The following is a 21,268-nucleotide window of genomic DNA, read 5'->3' as shown; positions in this document are numbered from 1 at the left end:
ACTTGAGATTGACTTGTGACTTGAATAAATTTGACTTGGTCACACCTCTGTTTATGGTCTTAGTAGTAATCTGGTTAGTAATAGTCTTTATTTCAATTTTATTCTTCAGCTACTGAAATGAAAAAGTCATTTTTCATTTCATTGTGACTTTTTATTCACGTTTCAAGCGACTAAAACCTAAAAGAAAGACGTCAGACAGGTTTTGTGAAGAAACCATCCCTTTATTGGTGTGAAGCGGTCCCATCCAAGTCAGGGTCAAAAAGGGTTAAAAACAGTCAGTGCTCAAACAGACCAAAACCAGAGTTTCTCCACACCCTGCTGCCTCTAGTGGGGTGGGGGGTGGGGTTAAACAGTAGTACTGGGTGCAGACGTACGAGACGCCGCGTCCAAAAAAGTGAAAAGGGTTCCACAGAAAGAAAAAAACAAAAAACTTCACTTTACTCCAAACCACGTTCACTGCTTTTTACTGACACACTACAGCAGTACCAGGACTTTCTCTGGGAGGGAGGAAAGGGGCAGGGGGTGGAGTCGGATTAAATGTGTATGTGGATATGTGTGTGTGTGTGTGTGTGTGTGTGTGTGTGTATGTGTAGTGGGGTGGGGTGTGGGGTTACTGAACTCACAAATGGGGGCAACTGAAGGGGGGGGAAAGGCTGGGGCGGGTGGGGGTCTGGGTGTCAAAACCACATCAATGACAGTTAAACAGAAATACCATGTTATCTTTCTCTTTTATTCAAATTGAGACGGAGAGCGTGAGTGGGCCTGAAGTGCTTCCCCTCCCTCTGTGGTTGTTTGTTTGCTTGTCGTCTCCATGGTGATCACCAGTTACCACGGAGTCCGGAGACCATGATGGTGCCGCCGCCGCCACTGCCGCCATGTTCTTACTTGGCGTTGGCGGAGCTGCTGAGCGCCTTGCGGACGGCCTGGGCGATGGCGTCGCGGTCGATGCCGAAGATGCGCAGCAGCTCGCCGGGCTTGCCGCTGCGGGGGACCTGGGACACGGCCAGGCGCTGGACGCTGAAGCCCGACTCGTTCACCACCGCCGAGCACACGGCCTCGCCCAGCCCGCCTGAGGAGACAGAGGAGACAGAGCAGTCAGGACTACTTCTTAGAGTTAGATCGATATATTGATTTTATTGAATATCGGATATCAGCCAGTCAGTGTCGTTCACCGCCGATATGATGGAGGCTCCTCAGCCTGTATTTTGTTTGCACATCATTCTTTTCTGTAATAGTTCAACCATGTTTTTTTGTAAGTTAATTCTGCATTTAAAAGGCAGTGATCTATCCCAAAGTTTCCCCTACCAGTAAATAGGTGCAGTGAGTCACTCTGCCTTAAAGAGCTGTTAACCCAAACAGAATCTCAGTAGTCTGGGTTTCAATGGAGAGTTTTTGTGTCCCATGAATGGTCTAAATCAGTGATTCTCAACCTTGTTCATACCAAGGACCGCAAATTCAGTACACATTTGGGCCACGGACCCCCATTTGATGAGATTTTGTCTCTCGGACCCAAACCTGAGACTATTTTTACTGTTAGATAATGATTTTGTCCAGAATTCCAATGACTGTCTATCTGTATTGTAGGTAGAGAGATAACAGAGAAACTATGATCAAAACAGTCATTCTTCTACATTCTATAACTGTGTTAACTTCTTGTAAATCTTGTAAAAAAAAGTTTAATTAAGTTTAATCCATTATCTGGGGACCCCCTGGAACCTCCTCAAGGACCCCTGGTGGTCCCCTGACCCCACGTTGAGAACCACTGGTCTAAATGCTGTTTCAGAGGCTTTTCTACTTGAATACTTGTAATTTGTTTTCTATAAAAATTGTCAATTTTAAAGATACTGACTATGATGTGAGCTATCAGCAGCTTCAGTACAAAACATCAGTATCTGTCTGGCGTTCAAAAACCTGTTATCAGTCAAACAAAAGTCATTATGCACATCCAAAATGTCTTTACTCAGGCTGGACAAAAGTAAAACTCCACTGCTGGATGAAAACCTTGTATCTTCAAAAAGTCAACTTTTCAGTAATTAAGAAAAGCCATACATTTAGAAATTTCTTAATGGATTTTGAATGGGTTTCACTTGGTCATAAAACTTGATCGACCTTCAGTTAAAAAAAAAAAAAAAAAAAGCCAGAAATTGGAGCTACAAGGTTTTTCAAGTAAAAAGTTACAGTAGCAAAATAATTGTCTTCTCATAATTTTAATATTCCCAAACTTATTAATTGGTGAAAATTGATAGATATATAGACATAGATATAGATGTCATAGAAGTTCCCCTTTTTACCGCACACTTCACATACAACAGTGAATTTGCTGCAGTATTGTTCAGCCCTCAAGAGGAATAGATTGCTTTTAAAATTCAAATATGCTTCTCTATTCAGCCATCTGTCCGTCCTTCCTTCCTTCCTTCCTTCCTTCCCTCCTTCCTTCCTTCACCCTACCTCCTTTCCTCCTTTGTCTTCCACCCTGCTGTCGTACCAAATCACTGGCAGCTCCACGGGCGATTGAGCTCCACAGTGATGTGATGCGGACTGACAAGACTGACAACGCCCTCCCTCCGCTTTCTCACTCCTCCTCTGTCTCACTTTCACCCCTACGGTCTCTCTTTCTTCTCTTTTTATCTGTTCTCTCTATCCTCGCCCTTCCCCTCCACCTCTCTCTCTCTCTCTCTCTCTCACTCCACACTCTCACTCCCTCTATCATTTCTTCTTATTGACTGACCATCAAGCGGAGGGATGAGAAAGAGCAGAAGTCTTCTCCAACACTCTCCCTGGCTCCTCTTTCGCTTGTTTCTCACTCCCTCCTTCCTATATTTTCACACCCTTGCGTTGACCGACTAGCTGGCTAAGTGGTGTGTGTGTGTGTGTGTGTGTGTGTGTGTGTGTGAGTGTGTGTGAGAGAGGGAGAGAGAGAGAGGTTTCCACTCTTCACTCTTGGGATTGCGGCTTCCCTATACAGTGTGAAGTGTGATCATGGCAAAGCCAACTAGTGACAAACGTAGGAAACAAGAAGAATTTACATTAGAAATGAATGCAACTGTGTCTAAAATATATGAAATCTAAAAAAAAAACCCACATAGAGAGAAGGAGGGAAGGAGGGGGGGGGGGGGCTTTCGTTGGCATGGGAGGGGCGTTACTTTTTTACGGTCTATGGTTATGTACTGTACGCTGCACACCATTAACCCATCTGTGCTGTTTAGCAACTATGGCATGCCCCCCCCCCCCTCCCATCCCATCCCCCAATATCCCTTTGTCCCCCCACCCCCCGTTAATTCTCCACACACACACACACACACACACACACTCACACACACACACACACACACACAAACACATCCCCTAAAATGTAATGTTCCTTGACAGCCTTTCCTTGTATCTCCAGTTCACATGCCCACACTCTCTCTCGCTCTCTCTCTCTCTCACACACACACACACACACACACACACACACACACACACACACACACACACCAATATGCCGCAACCCTTACAGCCATACACTCTTATAACCCCCCCCCACACACCCCCCATCTTAGCCTTACACACCCTCACTAACTCTATTGCATGCTCTCCTGCCATAATCAACTATTTATATGAATCTATATGTGTGCATGTGTGTGTGTGTGTGTGTGTGTGTGTGTGTGTGTGCATGTCTGTGTGTGTGTGCTGACCGAAAAAAGAAAACGGTGCTGTCTCTCCCATTCTTTGTTGGCAGACGGTGCAATTTCAAGGGACACACAAACACGTGCGCAAGTGCAAGCACACACACACACACACACACACACACACACACACACACACACACACACACACACACACACACAGAAGAGAGAGAATTTTGGACACTAGTTTTTGTCATGCTGGTATGTAGGTCAGCGACAGCCCAAAGGCCAGAGCTGAAATTAAGAAACCCTGACAGGCTCCTAGCTCCTCCTCCTCTACCCTTCCTCTCTCTCCCTCCTCCATCTATCCATCTATTTTACCTTTATTTTGTTTTCACATCTTCTCTCTCTGTCCTCCCACTTCTCTCTCTCTACCTCACACTCACAGCCTTCACCTCCCTTCTCCTGCCTCTCATCCCCTCCTGTCTTCCTCCTCGTCTCTCTCCCCCTCAACCTCTTTCCCCCTCCTGTCCTCCGCTCCCTCACGCTCTTCTTCTCCTTTCTGCACATGCTCAGTCTGACTCTGCCCAGCCTCCACAGCTCCTCCTCCTCCTCCTCTCCCCCCACAGATCGACAGAGGTCCTTCTCTGCCCGGGGCCCGTTGTATTCATGAGTCGATACACAGACAAACAAACACGGCGAGCGGCTGCATGATGCTCTCCATGCCCGGCAGCTGATGATCTCCTTTTAATTAGATTACTAAAATCAACAGATTTATACAGCAGAACGGTGTTGAAAACTATAATGCATAATCTGACATATCTTTGGTATCATGCAACAACCTTTTGTGTCCAAAAAGTTCACTTTCACTGAGGATACCTAGCTAATTTATTTTGGTAAAAATTTACATTACGGTTCGCTACTTAATGTCTAATTACATTGTTAATTTATCATTGATTAACTACTAACTGATATAGTAGTTAGCTACTCAATATGTCTTAACCACTATTGAGTAATATGCTGATAAGTGATTAAACATTTATTAATGACTCAAGAATGACAAAGTAAAGTTAACTGACAGTTTAATTTATCATTATGTCACTGGTAATTATAATGTTAATGAATTATGTAGTATGTAAAGAAGTAACATTGGAACATACCAGTAGTTATATGTTAGTTCCGCTAATTACACTAATCATGTGTGGCTACATTTGCTCCTTGCTCCTGATCACTTATCATATTACTTAATATGTTCAAAAGTGTTACCTTTATTTATATATTCATTTATTTATTTTTATTTTATTTATCCTTTATTTAATCACAGCTTGTTTGCAGCATACATTGTTTCACGACATAACAAAACATAAGACATATGAAATAAAATCGATCAAACAGATAAAAACAGTGCAAACATCTCCAAGCCTAATACTGGACAGCAGTACATGAATCTAGACGTTAAAATCAGAAATTGGTATGAAATGATCCAGCTGTAAGTCCTTTAGTTATTTCAAGATGATGGGGCAGCAGAACTAGAAGTGTAAGAGCCATTCTAGGGGAAAAGATATTTTGATAGTTTCTTATGTAGGCCTTTAGATTCCAAGTAGTTGAAATGCTCCTTTACATTGACGTCACCGTCATTAGACTCAATTGGAGTGAGAAAGTCCACAGAGCAAAACAGTTTTTTGACCGAGAGAAAATGATTACCAATTGATGAATCTTGTTAGTCTGTAACTGTTTTGTTTTTCCACTAAATGTTCTAAATGGAGTTATGGTCTCTCGAGATTTACTCACGCCAGACTCATTGCTTTTTGCATGGACTTTACCCAGTAGTTGCACATTGTGAAACACTGAAGGAGTGCTGCTACAAAAAGCACTTACCAAAAATCTGTCCTTGTGTTTGGAACATTATATAAAAGACAATTTGCTATTGTTGCCCATGTATTTCTGCCATTTCAGAAGATATTATCATCAGTGGTTTAAAATCTGGTGTGGCCTGCTATACAGCTAGCAATGCAGGAGCTGGCTCCTAGCTATAGGTTTGTGATATATATATACAGTATATATTAAAGATTATTTTCTGGTATTTTTTGCTTTTTTGGACAGTCTATAGTGGAAAGAGGCAGGATAGATAGGAGAGAGAGGGGGGGATGATGTGTGACAAAAGCCCCAGGTCAGATTTGAACCCAGGATGCCAAGGTTTAGGATATTTTTGGAAAATAATTCAATAGTTTCAGGCTGTTCTTTTTTTTTTTCCAGAATCATTTTATTTTTGGGATCTTAATTTTAGTGCTGTTGTCTGTCTGACTGCTCACCTTCGTAGTAGTGGTCCTCCACCGTGATGATGCGTCCTCTGGTCGCCCTGGCGTTCTCGATGACGGTCTTGGAGTCCAGGGGCTTGATGGTGAACGGGTCGATCACGCGGATGTTAATTCTCTCTGAGGGAGGAGAGAGGGGAAAGTATACTCTCCATCAGCGGCAGAGGAAGTGAAAGATGCAGCTCAGTCCAGCTGATGCTCTGTATGTTTCTGACAGACTGTATACGCTAACAAGAGTCCATAATGTACAATGTGTTTTACAATGTTTCAGCCAAGCAATCTGATTGGTGGAAGACACATTCCAGCCATGCTGATGTGAGCCATGCTTTCTTTCTTTCTTTCTTTCTTTCTTTCTTTCTTTCTTTCTTTCTTTCTTTCTTTCTTCCTTCCTTCCTTCCTTCCTTCCTTCCCTCCCTCCTCTCCCTCCTTCCTTCCTTCCTTCCTGTGTACCTTTCTTCAGCTGTTCAGCAGCAGCCAGAGCCTCGTGCAGCGTCACTCCTGCTCCAATCACAGTCACATGGTCATCATTGGTTTTGTACACAACCTGGTTGGCATGGGAGAAGACGGTTTATGTGGATTTTATAATCTAACCCCGCTTCCAGATTAATCAGGGCAGTTAGTTTTGATGAAAAAAAAGTTTGAAGAGCATAAAAGAGTTTGAAGAACAATTTTAAAGCATTCTGAATTCCTATATTGTGTATTTGTGTCTATGTGTGTGTGTCATTTGAACTGATATGAATGTATGGTACATTTCATAACAGTTAGTCGTTAACAAGCATTAGTCAGCTGACCTACAACCTGTGATATAATATAAGATGAAACTTTAATGATCCATGTGGGGATATTGGGTTGTTGCAGCAGCAAGCAGTAATAGGATACAGCAGAGAAAATATATATGAACAGAAAAACAGAATATAAACAAGAGTATAGAAAATAGTAAGGATTACAGCATTATTATGTTACTGTTATATAAAGGATCTGATTTCGAAGGCATAGGAGTGCTACATGCCAGTGTTTCACTCAGAAGCTTTTCTTACCGGGATGGAAAAGTGTCTCAAACAGCATTTACACTAAATGATGTTAAAAACTACCAAGTGAAGAGGTGTATTTGTGGTGGAAACACAGCTACAAACCTTAGCCTGTCCAACATGGAAGTCCTCGTTGCTGTTGTAGAGGATGTTGTTCTCTGGGCGGCTCGTTCGGATGAAACACAAACCCTGGAGTATAGAGAAGAAATAGTCTGCAAGGGTCTGAACTTTAAAGACTGGATAAAGTTTATAAAAAAGACTCTGAAGCAGATGAGGCAGATCCTGTATAATCCAATGCAGTAGATCTTGAAATACTAAAAATAGCTTTGACTCTGCTCTAGACAGTCTGGCAACGACCACATTTGGATTTTAAATTATTTTCAGTTGCTCTTCATTGCTTATGAAGAGACATTTGTATGACTATGTGTACCTTTGTGTTGGCGGCCAGCTCCACAGCCTTCTCAGTGGAGACGCCGTCGCTAGGGTAGAAGACGGTTGCCGTGGGGATGGCTCTGAACATCGCCAAGTCCTCCAGACCCATCTGAGAGGGCCCGTCCTCACCTACACACACACACACACACACACACACACACACACACACACACACACACACACACACACACACAGAGTCTGCTATAGTAAATGTCACATTATTGCTATAGGCTGAAAATGATTGCATTCGGTCTGGCGATGTGGACATGCTGTGTACCCGAGGAGGTGGAGGAGAAGGAGGAAGAGGAGGAGGAGAAGGAGGAGGAAGAGAAGGAGGAAGAGGAAGAAGAGCAGGAGGTGAAAGAGAACCGGGATGCCCTGCCACCACTTCCATGACACAGAGACAGAGGAGGAGGAGAGGAGAAGAGAGGAGGACAGGAAGAGAAGGAGGAGAGGAAAGGAGAGGAAGAGAAGGAAGAGAGGAAAGGAAGAGAAGGAGGAGAGGAGAGGAAGAGAAGGAGGAGAGGAAAGGAGAGGAAGAGAAGGGAGAGAGGAGAGGAAGAGAAGGAGGAGAGGAAATGAGAGGAAGAGAAGGAAGAGAGGAGAGGAAGAGAAGGAGGAGAGGGAAGGAGAGGAGAGAAGGAGGAGAGGAAGAGAAGGAGGAGAGGAAATGAGAGGAAGAGAAGGATGAGAGTGGAGGAGAGGAAAGGAAGAGAAAGAGGGGAAGAAGAGAAGGAGGAAAGGAGAGGAAGAGAAGGGAGAGAAGAGAGGAAGAGAAGCAGGAGAGGAAAGGAGATGAGGATAAGGAGAAGAAGAGGAGGAGAGGAGAGGAAAGGAAGAGAAGGAAGCAAGGAAAAAGAGGGGAAACATTGAAAAACAAAAGATGACAGAGAGAGGGGGAGGGAGGAGGGGAAGAGTGCTGATGCTGGGAGTAAAAGATGGACAAACGGAAGAGGTGAAGAGTCGGAAATAATTAAAAAAAAAAAAAGTTTAGGATTCAAGGAAATTAAAACCAAAAATAGTGAACTAATGAGAAGAGATTCAACCCACTGCAATGCAATTTAACAGCGATATCTCACCACTATCCAACAAGGACAGCTTGATCAACATTTGATTGATTTAATATGCATGGTGCACAGCTTGGGTTTACTTTCAGCAAGTTTAACTCATCTAAATTTGATGGGTCAAAGGTCACTGAATTCAGGCGTGTGATTGGAGGAGAGAGAGCGGGACTGACCAATGGAGACACCGCAGTGGGAGCCGCAGAGGTTGATGTTGCTCTCGGAGATGGCGGCCATGCGGAGCTGGTCGTACGCCCGCGTGAAGAAGGTGGCGAAGGTGCTGGCGAAAACCACATTACGATCCCGCGTGGCACAGCCTATCGCCACGCTCACCTGGAGGAGAGAGAGAGAGAGAGAGAGAGAGAGGGAGGGGGAGGGAGGGTGGGGGAGAGGAGAGGAGAGGAGGAGATGGGTGAGAGGGGAGGAGGAGGAGAGGAGGAGGGGGAGAGAAGGAGGAGAGGAAAGGAGAGGAAGAGAAGGAGGAGAGGAGAGGAAGAGAAGGAGGAAAGGAGAGGAAAGGAGAGGAGGAGGAGAGGAAGAGAAGGAGGAGAGGAAGAAAAGGAGGAGAGGAGAGGAAGAGAAGGAGGAGAGGAAAGGAGAGGAAGAGAAGGAAGAGAGGAGAGGAAGAGAAGGAGGAGAGGGAAGGAGAGGAGAGAAGGAGGAGAGGGGAGGAGAGGAAAGGAAGAGAAAGAGGGTAGGAAGAGAAGGAGGAGAGGAGAGGAAGAGAAGGATGAGAGGAGAGGAAGAGAAGGAGGAGAGGAAAGGAGATGAAGATAAGGAGGAGAAGAGGAGAGGAGAGGAAAGGAAGAGAAGGAAGCAAGGAAAAAGAGGGGAAACATTGAAAAACAAAAGATGAGAGAATAAGAGAACAAAGAGAAGAGAGGAAAGCTGGTGTCAATTACAAGTCTTTCATTTAGCGGAATAAAAAAGTAAATAAAAACTTTCTCTCCTTGCGTCAGAATCTTTACATTCTGCCTCGAGGCCGCTCATACTCTTCAAACAGAGTGAGAGAATGTATTATTTATATTCATATGGCAGGAAATTGTGGGTTTTTACTGTTTTTTAAAGGAGGGATATTTCATACGCTCGCCGTTTCATATCCTGTTTCCCGTCCTGGGGGAAACTCTCTCTGTACCGATGCCAAAGAAGAGTGACGGTGTTCTTGGTTTTTTATTACTGAGTGAGACAGCAGTCAACACCAAAGAAACAGACAAGTAGAATTGGGTGAGTTTATTTGTTCATCATAAAAAAGGCTGCAAGGACGGGAGGCGGGACGGGGGGAAATATGAGTTATGGACTTCTGGGCTGAAGACCTTTGGCTTCGTAAGGAGGTGAGACGGCTTTTAGTTTGAGACGAGCAGACTGTAACTTCAAGAAGGAGGAAAAAAATACAAGTTATGGCCTTTTGTTGCTGAAGTTCAGATGTTGCCTAATCAGTAACAGCCAGGTATTACAGTACAGTACAGTTGCCCTTCTTCCTATTGGTTGCTGTTGGCGATCAAAATGTAGAAATCAAAGCTTTTTCTACTGTTGTGTCTAGCTGGTCTGGATAAGAGCATCAGCTAAATGCCTAAAATGTAAGCAAAGGTGGAGGTAACTAATGTTGTACTTTTTGGAGTATTTTTTTAAGTCAGTAATTTTACTTTTAAGTATGTTTTTACTGCAGTATTGTACTTAGCTACATTTTAAATCACATCTATTACATCCATTATAAATTCTGTGGTATAAGCATCAGAAACTGAACAAAAATTGGCCAATTGTGAAGCACTTTGCATTAAAACTGTCAGTCAGCAAAGAGAAGAGAAGAGTAATCTGGCTTTAAATTGTGCGCTTTATTTTGTAACTTCCAGTTTTCCAATTTAAAAGAATCTTGTTTGAGCTCATCCTTTTAGAATTGCATAGAAAAGATGCATAAATTAGCTCTTTTACTACATTGACTACATTTTAAATGAGCTACTTTTTACTTTTACTTCAGTAGATTTTTACACCAGTACTTTACTTCTACCTAAGTAAAACATCAGCAAAGTAGCAGTACTTCTACTCAAGCAGGACACTGTAGCCAGCATTGTTGTGGTTGCTGTTATTTGGCAAGAGGTCTTGATAGCCCACACAGCAAAATGACAAAGCATTACTTGTTGGAGTCATTTAATATTTCATGGGACATGATGATGATGAAGATGTTTAATTAATCCAGACAGTGAGCGACCTATTTTGGGGGAGGCCTATTGTTGTGAGTCCCAGCAGGACCCAACACAGGTTCATTAACTGAGATAATGATGCTGATGTTGATAAAACTGGGATAATAGAGCTGATGGTGGTGAAATCCTGCTACTGAAGGGAAGATCAGACAGCAGACACATTTATGACTACAGTAACACAGCTGGGTGCATTAGCAAAACAAAGGAAGATCCTTTTAATCTGGATTGTAATCAATTCACAGATCAGGAAGTGAATTTGTATTTCAAAATTTGCACTATTCATGAGATACAGTACCTCTGATATCTATTGGCACAAGATGGGGAATGAATGCCCTTATGTCTATTACTGAGTGGAAGTTTAAATTGATAGCAGTTTATAACAAATATCTTGAACATGTGATCAATATATGACTGAACAATATAATTTTATTTGAAAACATCGGCAGAACAAGTCATACAAAGGAACTATTCTAATATGTAGTGTGTGTGTGTGTGTGTGTGTGTGTTGTGTGTGTGTGTTCTGATTCCTCAGTGAGCCTCTTAATCTTCCTGGTCCTAACCTCACTCTTTAGCTTAGAGTCTGGGAAGCTGTTTAATTAAGGCTGATAATTCAGTCAGTAATTAAAGCAGTGCAAGTTGTTTTTGTTCTGATTGCAGCAAGAACTTTTTTTTGATGAAGCGTGTACATTCCTTGTTTAATTAATTTTTTTGTTTTTACCAACCAATCAGTCGAGCTTTCAGCAGACGAATTATAGTCTAGAATTATAGGATAGACGTTGCTATCAAGAGAGTTTTTAACCTTTATTTTAGGGTTAAATAAAGCATACCTGCTGTTTTCCATGCTTCATATTTGGAAACTTACTCCCATTCTGGCAGCCACAGTCCTCTACTGTTTTTTTCGCCGAGTAAAGGTCTAGTTCCCTGCTCTTTCTCACCATGTTCTGCTCTGCGATGTAGCACTCCACGTAGCGGTTGGGGTGTTCGTTCTTGAAGAGCTCGGAGAAGGTGGAGTTCTTGGTGTCTCCGTCCAGAGCCACCACATGCTCGTTGTAGCGGCCCAGCTTGGCCAGCGCCATGCCGTACGCCTTCCTGGTAGCAATCTGGTCGCAGATCAGATAGACAAACAGACACTCAGTCAATTCACATCTACAGGTAATACAGTCAGATTGTTTGTTGATATATTCTAGATATCTCAGCTATCCGTAGTAATCTACATGTAAAAATAATGCCATCAGACAACTATTAAAGGTGGCGGTAAATTGGTTTAGATGTATTTAGTGTCTTTTTTTTCTTTTACTTACTTGTGTATTTAAATTGTATCCTTTGTTGTCCTTTTAACTATTGTTTTTATTGTTTTACTCTTTTTATTTATTTGTTTTTATGCCTTTGTATTCTGTGAAGCACTTTGTAAACAGTCTTGTTAAAAGGTGCTATACAAATAAGTTATTATTATTAGTTATTATTAGTATTAAGGTCAAATGCTTGTTGCTGCTGATCTTATGCAGTCAGAGAATCTGTCAGTTTGATCAATCATTTGCCAATTTACAGGGCAGATGTAATGCAATCACAAATGAAAGATATGATCAACTATGTATTTGACCATCAAAAAAATGTGTATATTAATTTATGGTCTTGAAGAGTTTGGCTTGTAGAGGGAAAGTAAGTGTTTGAGAATTTTCTTAACCCACCATCATTCAAAATACAGATGGATTTTAGAGTTTACAGATATTACAAATGTAAAAAAAAATTAAACTTTTGTGATACTTATGGAGCCCCAGTGAGAAATCTGTCAACCAAGGGGAAATTCTTCTACAGCTGCAAAATGCATCTAAAATTCAGGTTTGACTGTCACATACTGGAAGTCCTTGTATTAAAAGGTAAAAGTTAAAAAGTGAAAAATTAAAAAATTTAAATCCCATAAATCACAATGTAAACAAAGCCACTGGGGGCGGTGACAGTGTTTCAACAAAAGTAAATCATGCGGAATGAGGTTTAAAAACAATTGGATTTTACAGATTAATCAGGACATCCCACCTCAGCTGATGCCCTGACAGAAGACACCTCGATCAGGATCATACCTTGTCTCCAGTTTTGTAGCTGGGTGCGCTTGGCATGCGGATGTTGCGGAGGCTGACGGGCGGGGCGTCCTCGTTGGGCGGAGTGGGGTAGAGGCGCTTGCTGCTGCTGACGATGCGGCTCTGCAGCTCCTTCATCACGCTGTCGGCCATGTCTTTGGGCAGCGGCTTGCCGTGCCAGCCCATCTTATCCTCAGCCGCTGGAACACACACACCGAGCAATATATTTAGAAATAAGCATTTTTAACACTCTCATGTGTTACCTGATGGGCACAAACTTGGATTTTTACACAAATCAAGTCAAAATAAACGTTAAATTCTTACTGTACAGTATATGATGCCATCAAATACATGCCAAGAAACATATATTAGGCTGGGGAAACTCATTTAAAACAAATTGTCTTTAAAAAATAAGCTTGGCAATGAAGAGAAAGATATATACATAAATACATACATAAATTAACTCGTGGTGCAGAAGGATGCTGCAGATGTGTGACAATTGAGTCCAATTGAGCATGTGGGACAATTTTCTTAAAAAGTCCAAGTTTCTTAAAAAATGACATATGCAGTATAGCTAAATGGATGAAACAGGGCAATGTGAGGATGTTAGATTCCCACTGGGGCCTTTCATGCTAAACTGATGCAGTCATGTTAATATAAGGGACTTTGGATGAAAGTGCTGACTCAGTGGAAAACATATATGCCAAATTCCTCTGTCTTTGTAGCTCTCTACTGATCCATACCCTTTCTCCTTCATGGTCATGCATGCACACGTGCAAACACACATAAAATAAACCATGTCCAGCTGTCACACTCATAACAATCTTCCACTTCGGTGGATGACAATAAGCTAATCTAAAGGTCAAAGGTTATAAGCAAGAGGCCATAGGCTTATAACAACATACACATTTCTGAGCTTCTGACATACTCTTATATATGCAAAGACATACTCCTCTCTTAAACACACACACACACACACACACACACACACACACACACACACCCCTCTTACTCTTAAAACAACTGTCTCTTTAGTTGCTTTGTTATCTTTACCCCTTTGCATCTGGGTAGCCAAAAGAAAAATAACATGCTTTTTTTCCCCCTTTCTCTTTCTTTCTCTGTGTCTATCCCTCTCCCCAAATCTCTCTCTTTCTCTCTCTCACACACACACACACGTGTGCATACACACTCCCCTACCCTTATCACAACACCAGCACAATGGGCTGTAGCTGGGAGTGTATCCTACACATTCTGAGGGATTACTGAGCAGCAGCAGCTAAAGCACTTAAAGCACTGCCAGGATTACGAGGGTCATGGTGCCTCTGGACCTGCAGCGAGGGCCGGGGGGTTCAGCAGCACACTGACAGAACCGCTATTCCCAGTCACCTGTCGCCGTTTTACCTAGTCATCACTCACAAACAGATTTTTGGAGCAGCTTAGCAAGCAACGCCTGAAGCAGCGGCTGAGACTCTTGATGTGTGTTATCAAAGAGTGCGTTGGATTATTCTACCTGGGATGTGTGATGTCACTGCTTAACAACCTGGTTCTTTCTACTTTGCAAATGTCAAAATGAAGTTTTTCTCCAAAATGAGATATCCAAATTTGAAGTGACACCTAACCTTAAAAAAAACGACTGATGTCAAATAGGAAAAGAGATGATGGTACCTTTTTAAAAGAAAGTAGGTAAATTAGATCCTTGGTTGACACTTTAATAGACTCTCCTCCGTTAATAGATCCTCTGCATTTATGAAATATTGAATGATAAACTTCAGGTAATACTTTTGTTTTTTCAAAACTCTGAACTCTTCAAATCTACACAATACAGGGTTGCAATGCACGCTATCCAACTGGAGCAGCGTGTGTGTTGGGTTATCGTACCTGGGATGCCTTTGCCCTTGATGGTCTTGGCGATGATGGCGAGCGGCTGGTGCGCGGCTGACTCAGCACCTTACACAGCTCCTCCACACTGTGGCCATCCACAATGATGGCATGCCAGCTAGGAAGACAGGGAACATCCAACTTTAACCACAGCCCTATACTTAAACAGTTTTAAAATGCTGAGATGAACTCCTAGCAGCTCCTAGCTACATATTATATGCACGCTATGCACACTGCCATAATGTTGCAGTGCCTCCTGTCCCAGCAGGCATTGCTGCAGAAGGCCAAGTTCAACATCAACCCAAATCAACACAAAGTTTTCAAAATAATGACTATATGGCATGGTAAAAAAAAAAAATTGTTGAAACTGTTTTAAAGTGACAGAAAGAAAGCTATTTAGTCACAAATGATGCAGTTATAGGAGCTATGGATGTCGTTTCAACTTTCATTTTGGCACTATATTTACACACACACACATACAAACATTCAAACATTTACATCCCCCTTCACCCCACCCACCCACCCGAACCCTCCCAGCCCCCGGCTCACCCGAAGGCCTCGCAGCGGCGCTGGTACTTCTCCACATGGTGCTGCAGCGGCGCCGGGTCGCTCTGGCCCAGCCGGTTGATGTCCAGGACGGCCACCAGGTTGTCCAGCTGGTAGTAGGAGGCGAAGGCCATGGCCTCCCACACCGAGCCCTCCGACATCTCCCCGTCGCCCAGCAGGCAGAACACCCGGTAGCTACAGACAGACAGACAGACAGACAGACAGACAGACAGACAGACAGACAGGCAGATTTAATGGTTTTAATTAACTGTGTGGTTTAGAGAGCGTGGAGGAGCAGGATACTAATGTAGTAGAGAAAAGGGGGATATAGACTAGTGCTGAAATGATTAGTCGATTAAGCGATAAATCAATGGACAGTAAATTAATCTATTATAATATAATGGATTAATCGTTTTAGTCATTTATCAAGTAAAAATACCAAACATTTGCTGGTTACTGCTTCACAAATGCTAAAATTTGCTGCTTTTCTCTGTTTCATATCATTATACAATGTATACTTTGGGTTCTTTTTTGGCAGACAGACAGACAGACAGATAGATAGATAGATAGATGATAGATAGATAGATAGATAGATAGATAGATAGATGATAGATAGATAGATAGATAGATAGATAGATAGATAGATAGATACATACATACATACACAGAAAAAAGTGTCTCCTCTTTTAAGTGTAAATTTCAATCATTACAAAATATTTTCTGTATCTGATGATGAGGAACAGTCTGATATCTGAGTTTACAGTGTTGCCATGGTCCTCAGGTTTTAGGAAAAGGATCTGAACAACAGACACACCAACATCGTACCACAGTCTGTTGTCTCTGACAGTGGTGAGGGGTAATTTTCCATACCACCCTGTCTTTCCTCTCAACACCCCCCCTCCCATCCTCCCATCCTCTGTTCCCTCCTTTACCTCCTCCTATAGGGCTCAATGTGGCAGCTGACCCTCACACCTAAACACACACACACGCACACACACACACACACACCCCAGCGCTCTGATCGCCCTCGCCAGTCGCTCCCGTGGCGTAACGACTCCTGACAGCTTTCCAGTCAAATAGACACATTCTCATTAAAGCTGGAAGATCGGCCGAGACACGGCGCATTACACCACGCATTCCAACTCTCTGAGCAGGAGGAAACACACGGGCAGAAAGACAAGACAGACAGACAGAGGAGAGAGGAAGAAAGGAATTCCACAGATGATGAGAGAGAGAGTTGAGACAGAGGTGGAGAGAGGGAGGGGGGGGGGGGTGGAGAGAGGGAGGGGGGGGGGGGAGAGAGAGAGAGAGAGAGAGAGAGTGCCTTGGCTGTTGATCAGATTCCAAAAGGTTTCCAGTACTTTCTAAGATGCAGCGGACCCAATTTGGAAAACTACTATCTTGTGTTCATCATTCAGTGTCTCCAAAATATAGTGAATCCAGTCTGTGTGAGTGTTAAGGACTTAAGATACCTTCTGTGCTTCACAATGCACCATCATTCATATCAGTTTTGTTTGTTTGGAGCAAGGACTTTAACCATAAAATTGGATATGAAATGGCTTTAGAGCCGTTTGCAGGCACATTATGCAATATTTCTGTTCATTAGAGACTAAAAGCTAAAGACTAAAGCTATGCTACTGGGAGAACACACACATACAAGCATGCACCCGGGTGTGCATACACACACGTGCACACACACACACACACACACAGCGTAGTCTGAGAGGGACCCAACTCATTTGTAATCCTGGCAGTGCTTTAGCTGCAGGAGATAAATAAACCCTCAGAATGTGTTTGTGTGAGCGTATGTTTCCTCACTCTGTGTGTGTGTGTGTGTCTCTCTCTCTTCTCTCTCTCTCTCTTTCTCTCTCTCTCTCTCTCTCTCTCTCTCTCTCTCTCTCTCTGGAAGGTGAGGAAAACAGACCAAGACAAGGTGACACTTCTCCTTGCAAACAGCCCAAACCTGTCCAGCTTGCACGCACACACACACACACACACACACACACACACACACACACACACACACACACACACACACACACACACACACAGACACCTCAGGCTGCGTTACCCGCATCATTACACCCTGCTAAACCTAAAACCAATGAAGAAGAAACTTTCAATCAATACACATACACCTGTTAACTCGGTGGCTAATTGTATTTTCCTCTCCTCTGGGTTTGATGTGAAGCGTGAATAATCATGGAGACTGATCAAACAATCTTACTAAACTTCAAACTTGACTTATTTATTAACTCAAATAATTTGCAGTATATTGAACCAGGCTCAGACAAGCGTGAAGCAATGAACAATGTCATTATTATTATTAAGTTTATTGGACGGGTTAATTCATGTATCATTCTCTATAATCCCCACACACACTGAAGTGGTTGTGTGTGTATTTGTATCTTATTACATGCAATATTTTGACCAAAAATAGCATGAAGCATATCATATTAATTATTATTAATTAATTATCATATTAAGTGTTAAAATATTTTTAAAGTATCCTGCTTCTGAATATCCTGCAGAATCCTACCCAGCAGCATTTTATCACCTTTTACATGCTTGCTGCACTGTTGCTGCACCCCAAGAGGAATTCTTTGTCAAATGTGTAAATGTCAAATGTGTGTGTGTGTGTGTGTGTGTTTGGGAGGGGGGGTTCTTATTAAGGGTCAGCAGCTTTTCCCCCAGACGTGATGAAAGCAGCGATGCAGCCTTCTAAGTAAATGTTGAGGCATTAGACAAGCTGCTCTGAGCATTGGGGGGAGTAATGCACACACACACACACACACACACACACACACACACACGCACACACACACACACACACACACGCACACACACGCACAAGCAAGCACACACGTATGCATTCACACAACATAAACACAGCACACACAGGGAAACAGTGAGGTGGAGATAGAGGGAGAGGAATTGTGCTCTTGCATGTGTGATTATTAGAGCAGAAGAAATCGAGTGCACACAAAATGCAGAGAGAGAGGGAGAGGGAGTGAGAGAGAGAGAGAGAGAGAGAGAGAGAGAGAGAGAGAGAGAGAGAGAGAGAGAATCAAGGGCAGCCAACTCACTACGCAAGTGTGGCATTCCCTGACCGTTTTTTTTTTTAAACTGCAGAATGAAGCGAAACCGCCGTCGAGGCAGCCTCCCTCTGTTCTGTCGACAATAAAATGTGGCAAAGTCTGTCCCTGAAATTCAAAGTTCAGCTCAAATGTTTCCGTATCCTGTCAGTTTTCTGTAAAAACCCAGTGAAGTGGCGTGAGCGAATGCGCTGTGTCATATTACGGACTGCACAACTCTCTCTCTCTCTCTCTCTCTCTCTCTCTCTCTCTATTGTGGGACAGAAACCCACGTGTCTCTGTCCAGATCACACCAGAACAAAGGAGACACATGTGGACGAATCTGGAAGAGCGATGCGAGCCTGCTCACACTCACACACTGTAAAGGCCCGACTACTGTGCATTTCAATTCTGTTCATTCATCATGACATGACAGTTTACTCTTTGACGTAAACATGTTTTAAGGCAGGTTGAACGGGAAATGTGAAAAGAGCTATGGAACAACTGTGGAATAATAATATGCGTGTGTGCTTCAATCATAATTTAATTGCACAAAATTTTGAATCAAAAACTCAGCGGAAGAGGATTAGGGCCACATGTGAAAATTTATTTTATTCTCAGAATCAGAATTTAAAGTTAGAATTCTGAGATTAAATTCAGAATTCTGAGTTCTGACTTTCATCTCAGAATTCTGACTTTCATCTCAGAATTCTGACTTTATTAATCTCAGAATTTACATTTTCACCCTGGCCCTAATCCTCTTCCCGTAAAAACTCCACTTTGTGAATTTTTATTTGTGAATAGACACAATACTGGCAGAATTAAGCTTCTACCTTTGTGTCTCCCATAGCCCAACATTAAAGACCAAACCATCCAGCATCATTCCCACTAAGAACTCATGAATTCAAAATTCACTCTGTGAACTGGTAGAAGTCTGGTTTCTCAATAGCCTCACATTAGAGAGAAAACATCTCTAATATGCAGTAGGCTGTTGGAACTGGTTCTATAGGAGGATTAGCCAGCATTGCCTCCCCATTTTTATATTGTGTTTGTGTATTTGTGTGTATCAAATTTTTCATGTTTCTCTGGTATATTTAAATTCTACAGTAGCAAAAGATCCCCATGGCTAATTTGTATTCTAATTTCTATTCTAATTTCACTTGGTGATTCTGTCCTGCAGTCACTGCTGGTCCAGTCAGACCGAGCTGATCCCAGGTTACTGACCAGAAACCCTCAACAGCCTCATTCATTCTGATGTGAGTGGTAAAACTGATCTCAGGTCAGCACTCCTGCTCTCTGATTGGCTGAGAAAATGTCAGCCAAGACCAAGGGCCTGTCAGGGAGCGTTAGATCTGAAGGGTTGAAATGTCACATGTCAGCATAGCTCACTGCTAGCGCAAGGTCAGCAGCATAGTGTGTGTGTGTGTGTATGTGTGTGTGTGTGTGTGTGTGTGTGTGAGTGTGTGTGTGTCTGGCCCATGCACATGTACCTTAATGCATGCAAGGTTGCTGTACTTCTTCACTGGCACGAATGTCTGTACATTCGGTTGCGGTTGCATGAAGGCCAGTTTCTATCCCAGGGGCAATTTGTTTTGTTTTGTGTGTGTGTGTGTGTGTGTGTGTGTGTGTGTGTGTGTGTGTGTGTGTGTGTGTGTGTGTGTGTGTCTTACCTGGCCTTGTCAAAGTACTTTCCAGTGTAGGCCATCCCACAGGCAGCTCCCAGCCCCTGACCCAGAGACCCAGTGGCCACATCCACAAACTGCTGCTTCTGTTAGTGTACACACACACACACACACACACACACACACACACACACACACACACACACACACACACACACACACACACCACACACACACACACACACACACACACACACACACACACACACAAATATACAGTGTTAGGCAAATCATACTTTATGTTCAACAAACACAGAAAGCATTAAATACAGTTTAGTGGATATTTTTTAATTTCTCAATGTATAAGAGAAGAATAAATGGAAACTTGGCCACAGTCACAATGTCAAGGGATTTCTGATAGTGTGTGTTTTGGTGTGTGTCAGTTTATGTGAAACACTGAGTGTCATTAATGTCTGCAGCAGAGGAGAAAGGAGCAGAGAACGGACCGTCTCTGTCACACAAAACACATCTTTGTCACTACAGTATGTGTGTGTGTGTGTGTCTGTGTTTGTGTGTGTGTCTGCCTTCATGCTGTCTATCGACAGAATGTGTAGTGTGTGCATGTCTGCCTTCATACTGTCTATATACAGAATGTGTGTGTGTGTATGCTCTGAAGTGTACAGTACCTGTGTGTGTTTATGCTGCAGTGTGTGTTATATTCAGACTGTGAGCTCAGTCCCCATCAGAGATAAAGCAGATGTGTCTGACAGGGAAGATGATGCTGGGATGAATATCCTAAATTACTGCAAGCAAGTGTTTGAAGGGCTGCAAATTGGAATATTTCTAGTGACCTGTCTTTCCCTGGTTTGTGTCACTTTCTGTCAGTTTCTCTGAATATTTTAGATTGTGAGATTCTGTGAATATTTTCGATTTCCAAAAGCTCATATTAGCTCCCACCAAACATTTGACAGAGGGAGACGTGTAGGAGGAGGCCAAGAATCAGGCCAAACTATCACAGTATGATGTTATGACAGGGTAAAACTTCATATTAAAACAGCTTTGGAAACTGTTTTGAATTGATATCAAAAAGATATTTACGTCCCGATTTCATAAAACAATGCAGGTAGCAGCTACGGACGACTACAGATGTGTCACCTTTCATTTTGGTATTATATTCACACAGGTTTTCAACGTCAGTGCAGGCCAACATCTATTCAACATCAAAATGCAGAGGTGGGGACTCGAGTCACATGACTTGAACAGACTCCAGTCACAATTTTTATTGTTTGAGACTTGACTTGATGTATGAAGAAGACTTGATGCTTGACTTGACTTGGGTTCTGGTGACTTGGGACTCGACTTTGACTTGACTTTGATGACTTGAAAAGGTTTCTAAAGTCTTGACTTGAGATCTTGTGTTTGTGTAAATGA

At 42.7% G+C, this 21,268-nt stretch overlaps 1 protein-coding gene across 1 annotated transcript in view; it reads right to left on the bottom strand.

Moving 5' to 3' along the window:
- Positions 1 to 232: 232 nt before the first annotated feature.
- LOC139640891 (transketolase-like) overlaps positions 233 to 21,268 on the bottom strand; it is a 26,906-nt gene continuing 5,870 nt past the window's right edge. The window contains 12 exon segments of the mRNA XM_071515082.1: positions 233 to 1,069; positions 5,921 to 6,043; positions 6,374 to 6,467; positions 7,057 to 7,140; positions 7,382 to 7,512; positions 8,621 to 8,777; positions 11,578 to 11,742; positions 12,721 to 12,917; positions 14,596 to 14,652; positions 14,655 to 14,713; positions 15,145 to 15,336; positions 19,886 to 19,983. Coding sequence (XP_071371183.1) covers positions 882 to 1,069; positions 5,921 to 6,043; positions 6,374 to 6,467; positions 7,057 to 7,140; positions 7,382 to 7,512; positions 8,621 to 8,777; positions 11,578 to 11,742; positions 12,721 to 12,917; positions 14,596 to 14,652; positions 14,655 to 14,713; positions 15,145 to 15,336; positions 19,886 to 19,983 — 1,545 coding nt within the window. The 3' untranslated portion in view covers positions 233 to 881.

The sequence above is a fragment of the Centroberyx affinis genome, unplaced genomic scaffold, assembly GCF_046629955.1.
Source record: "Centroberyx affinis isolate AG114_WGS23_722 - 3 ecotype Tasmania unplaced genomic scaffold, CSIRO-AGI_Caff_v1 ptg000302l_1, whole genome shotgun sequence".
Lineage (NCBI taxonomy): Eukaryota > Metazoa > Chordata > Actinopteri > Beryciformes > Berycidae > Centroberyx > Centroberyx affinis.
The sequence above is the reverse complement of the archived record's forward strand: the minus strand, read 5'-3'. Positions and strand labels throughout refer to the sequence as shown.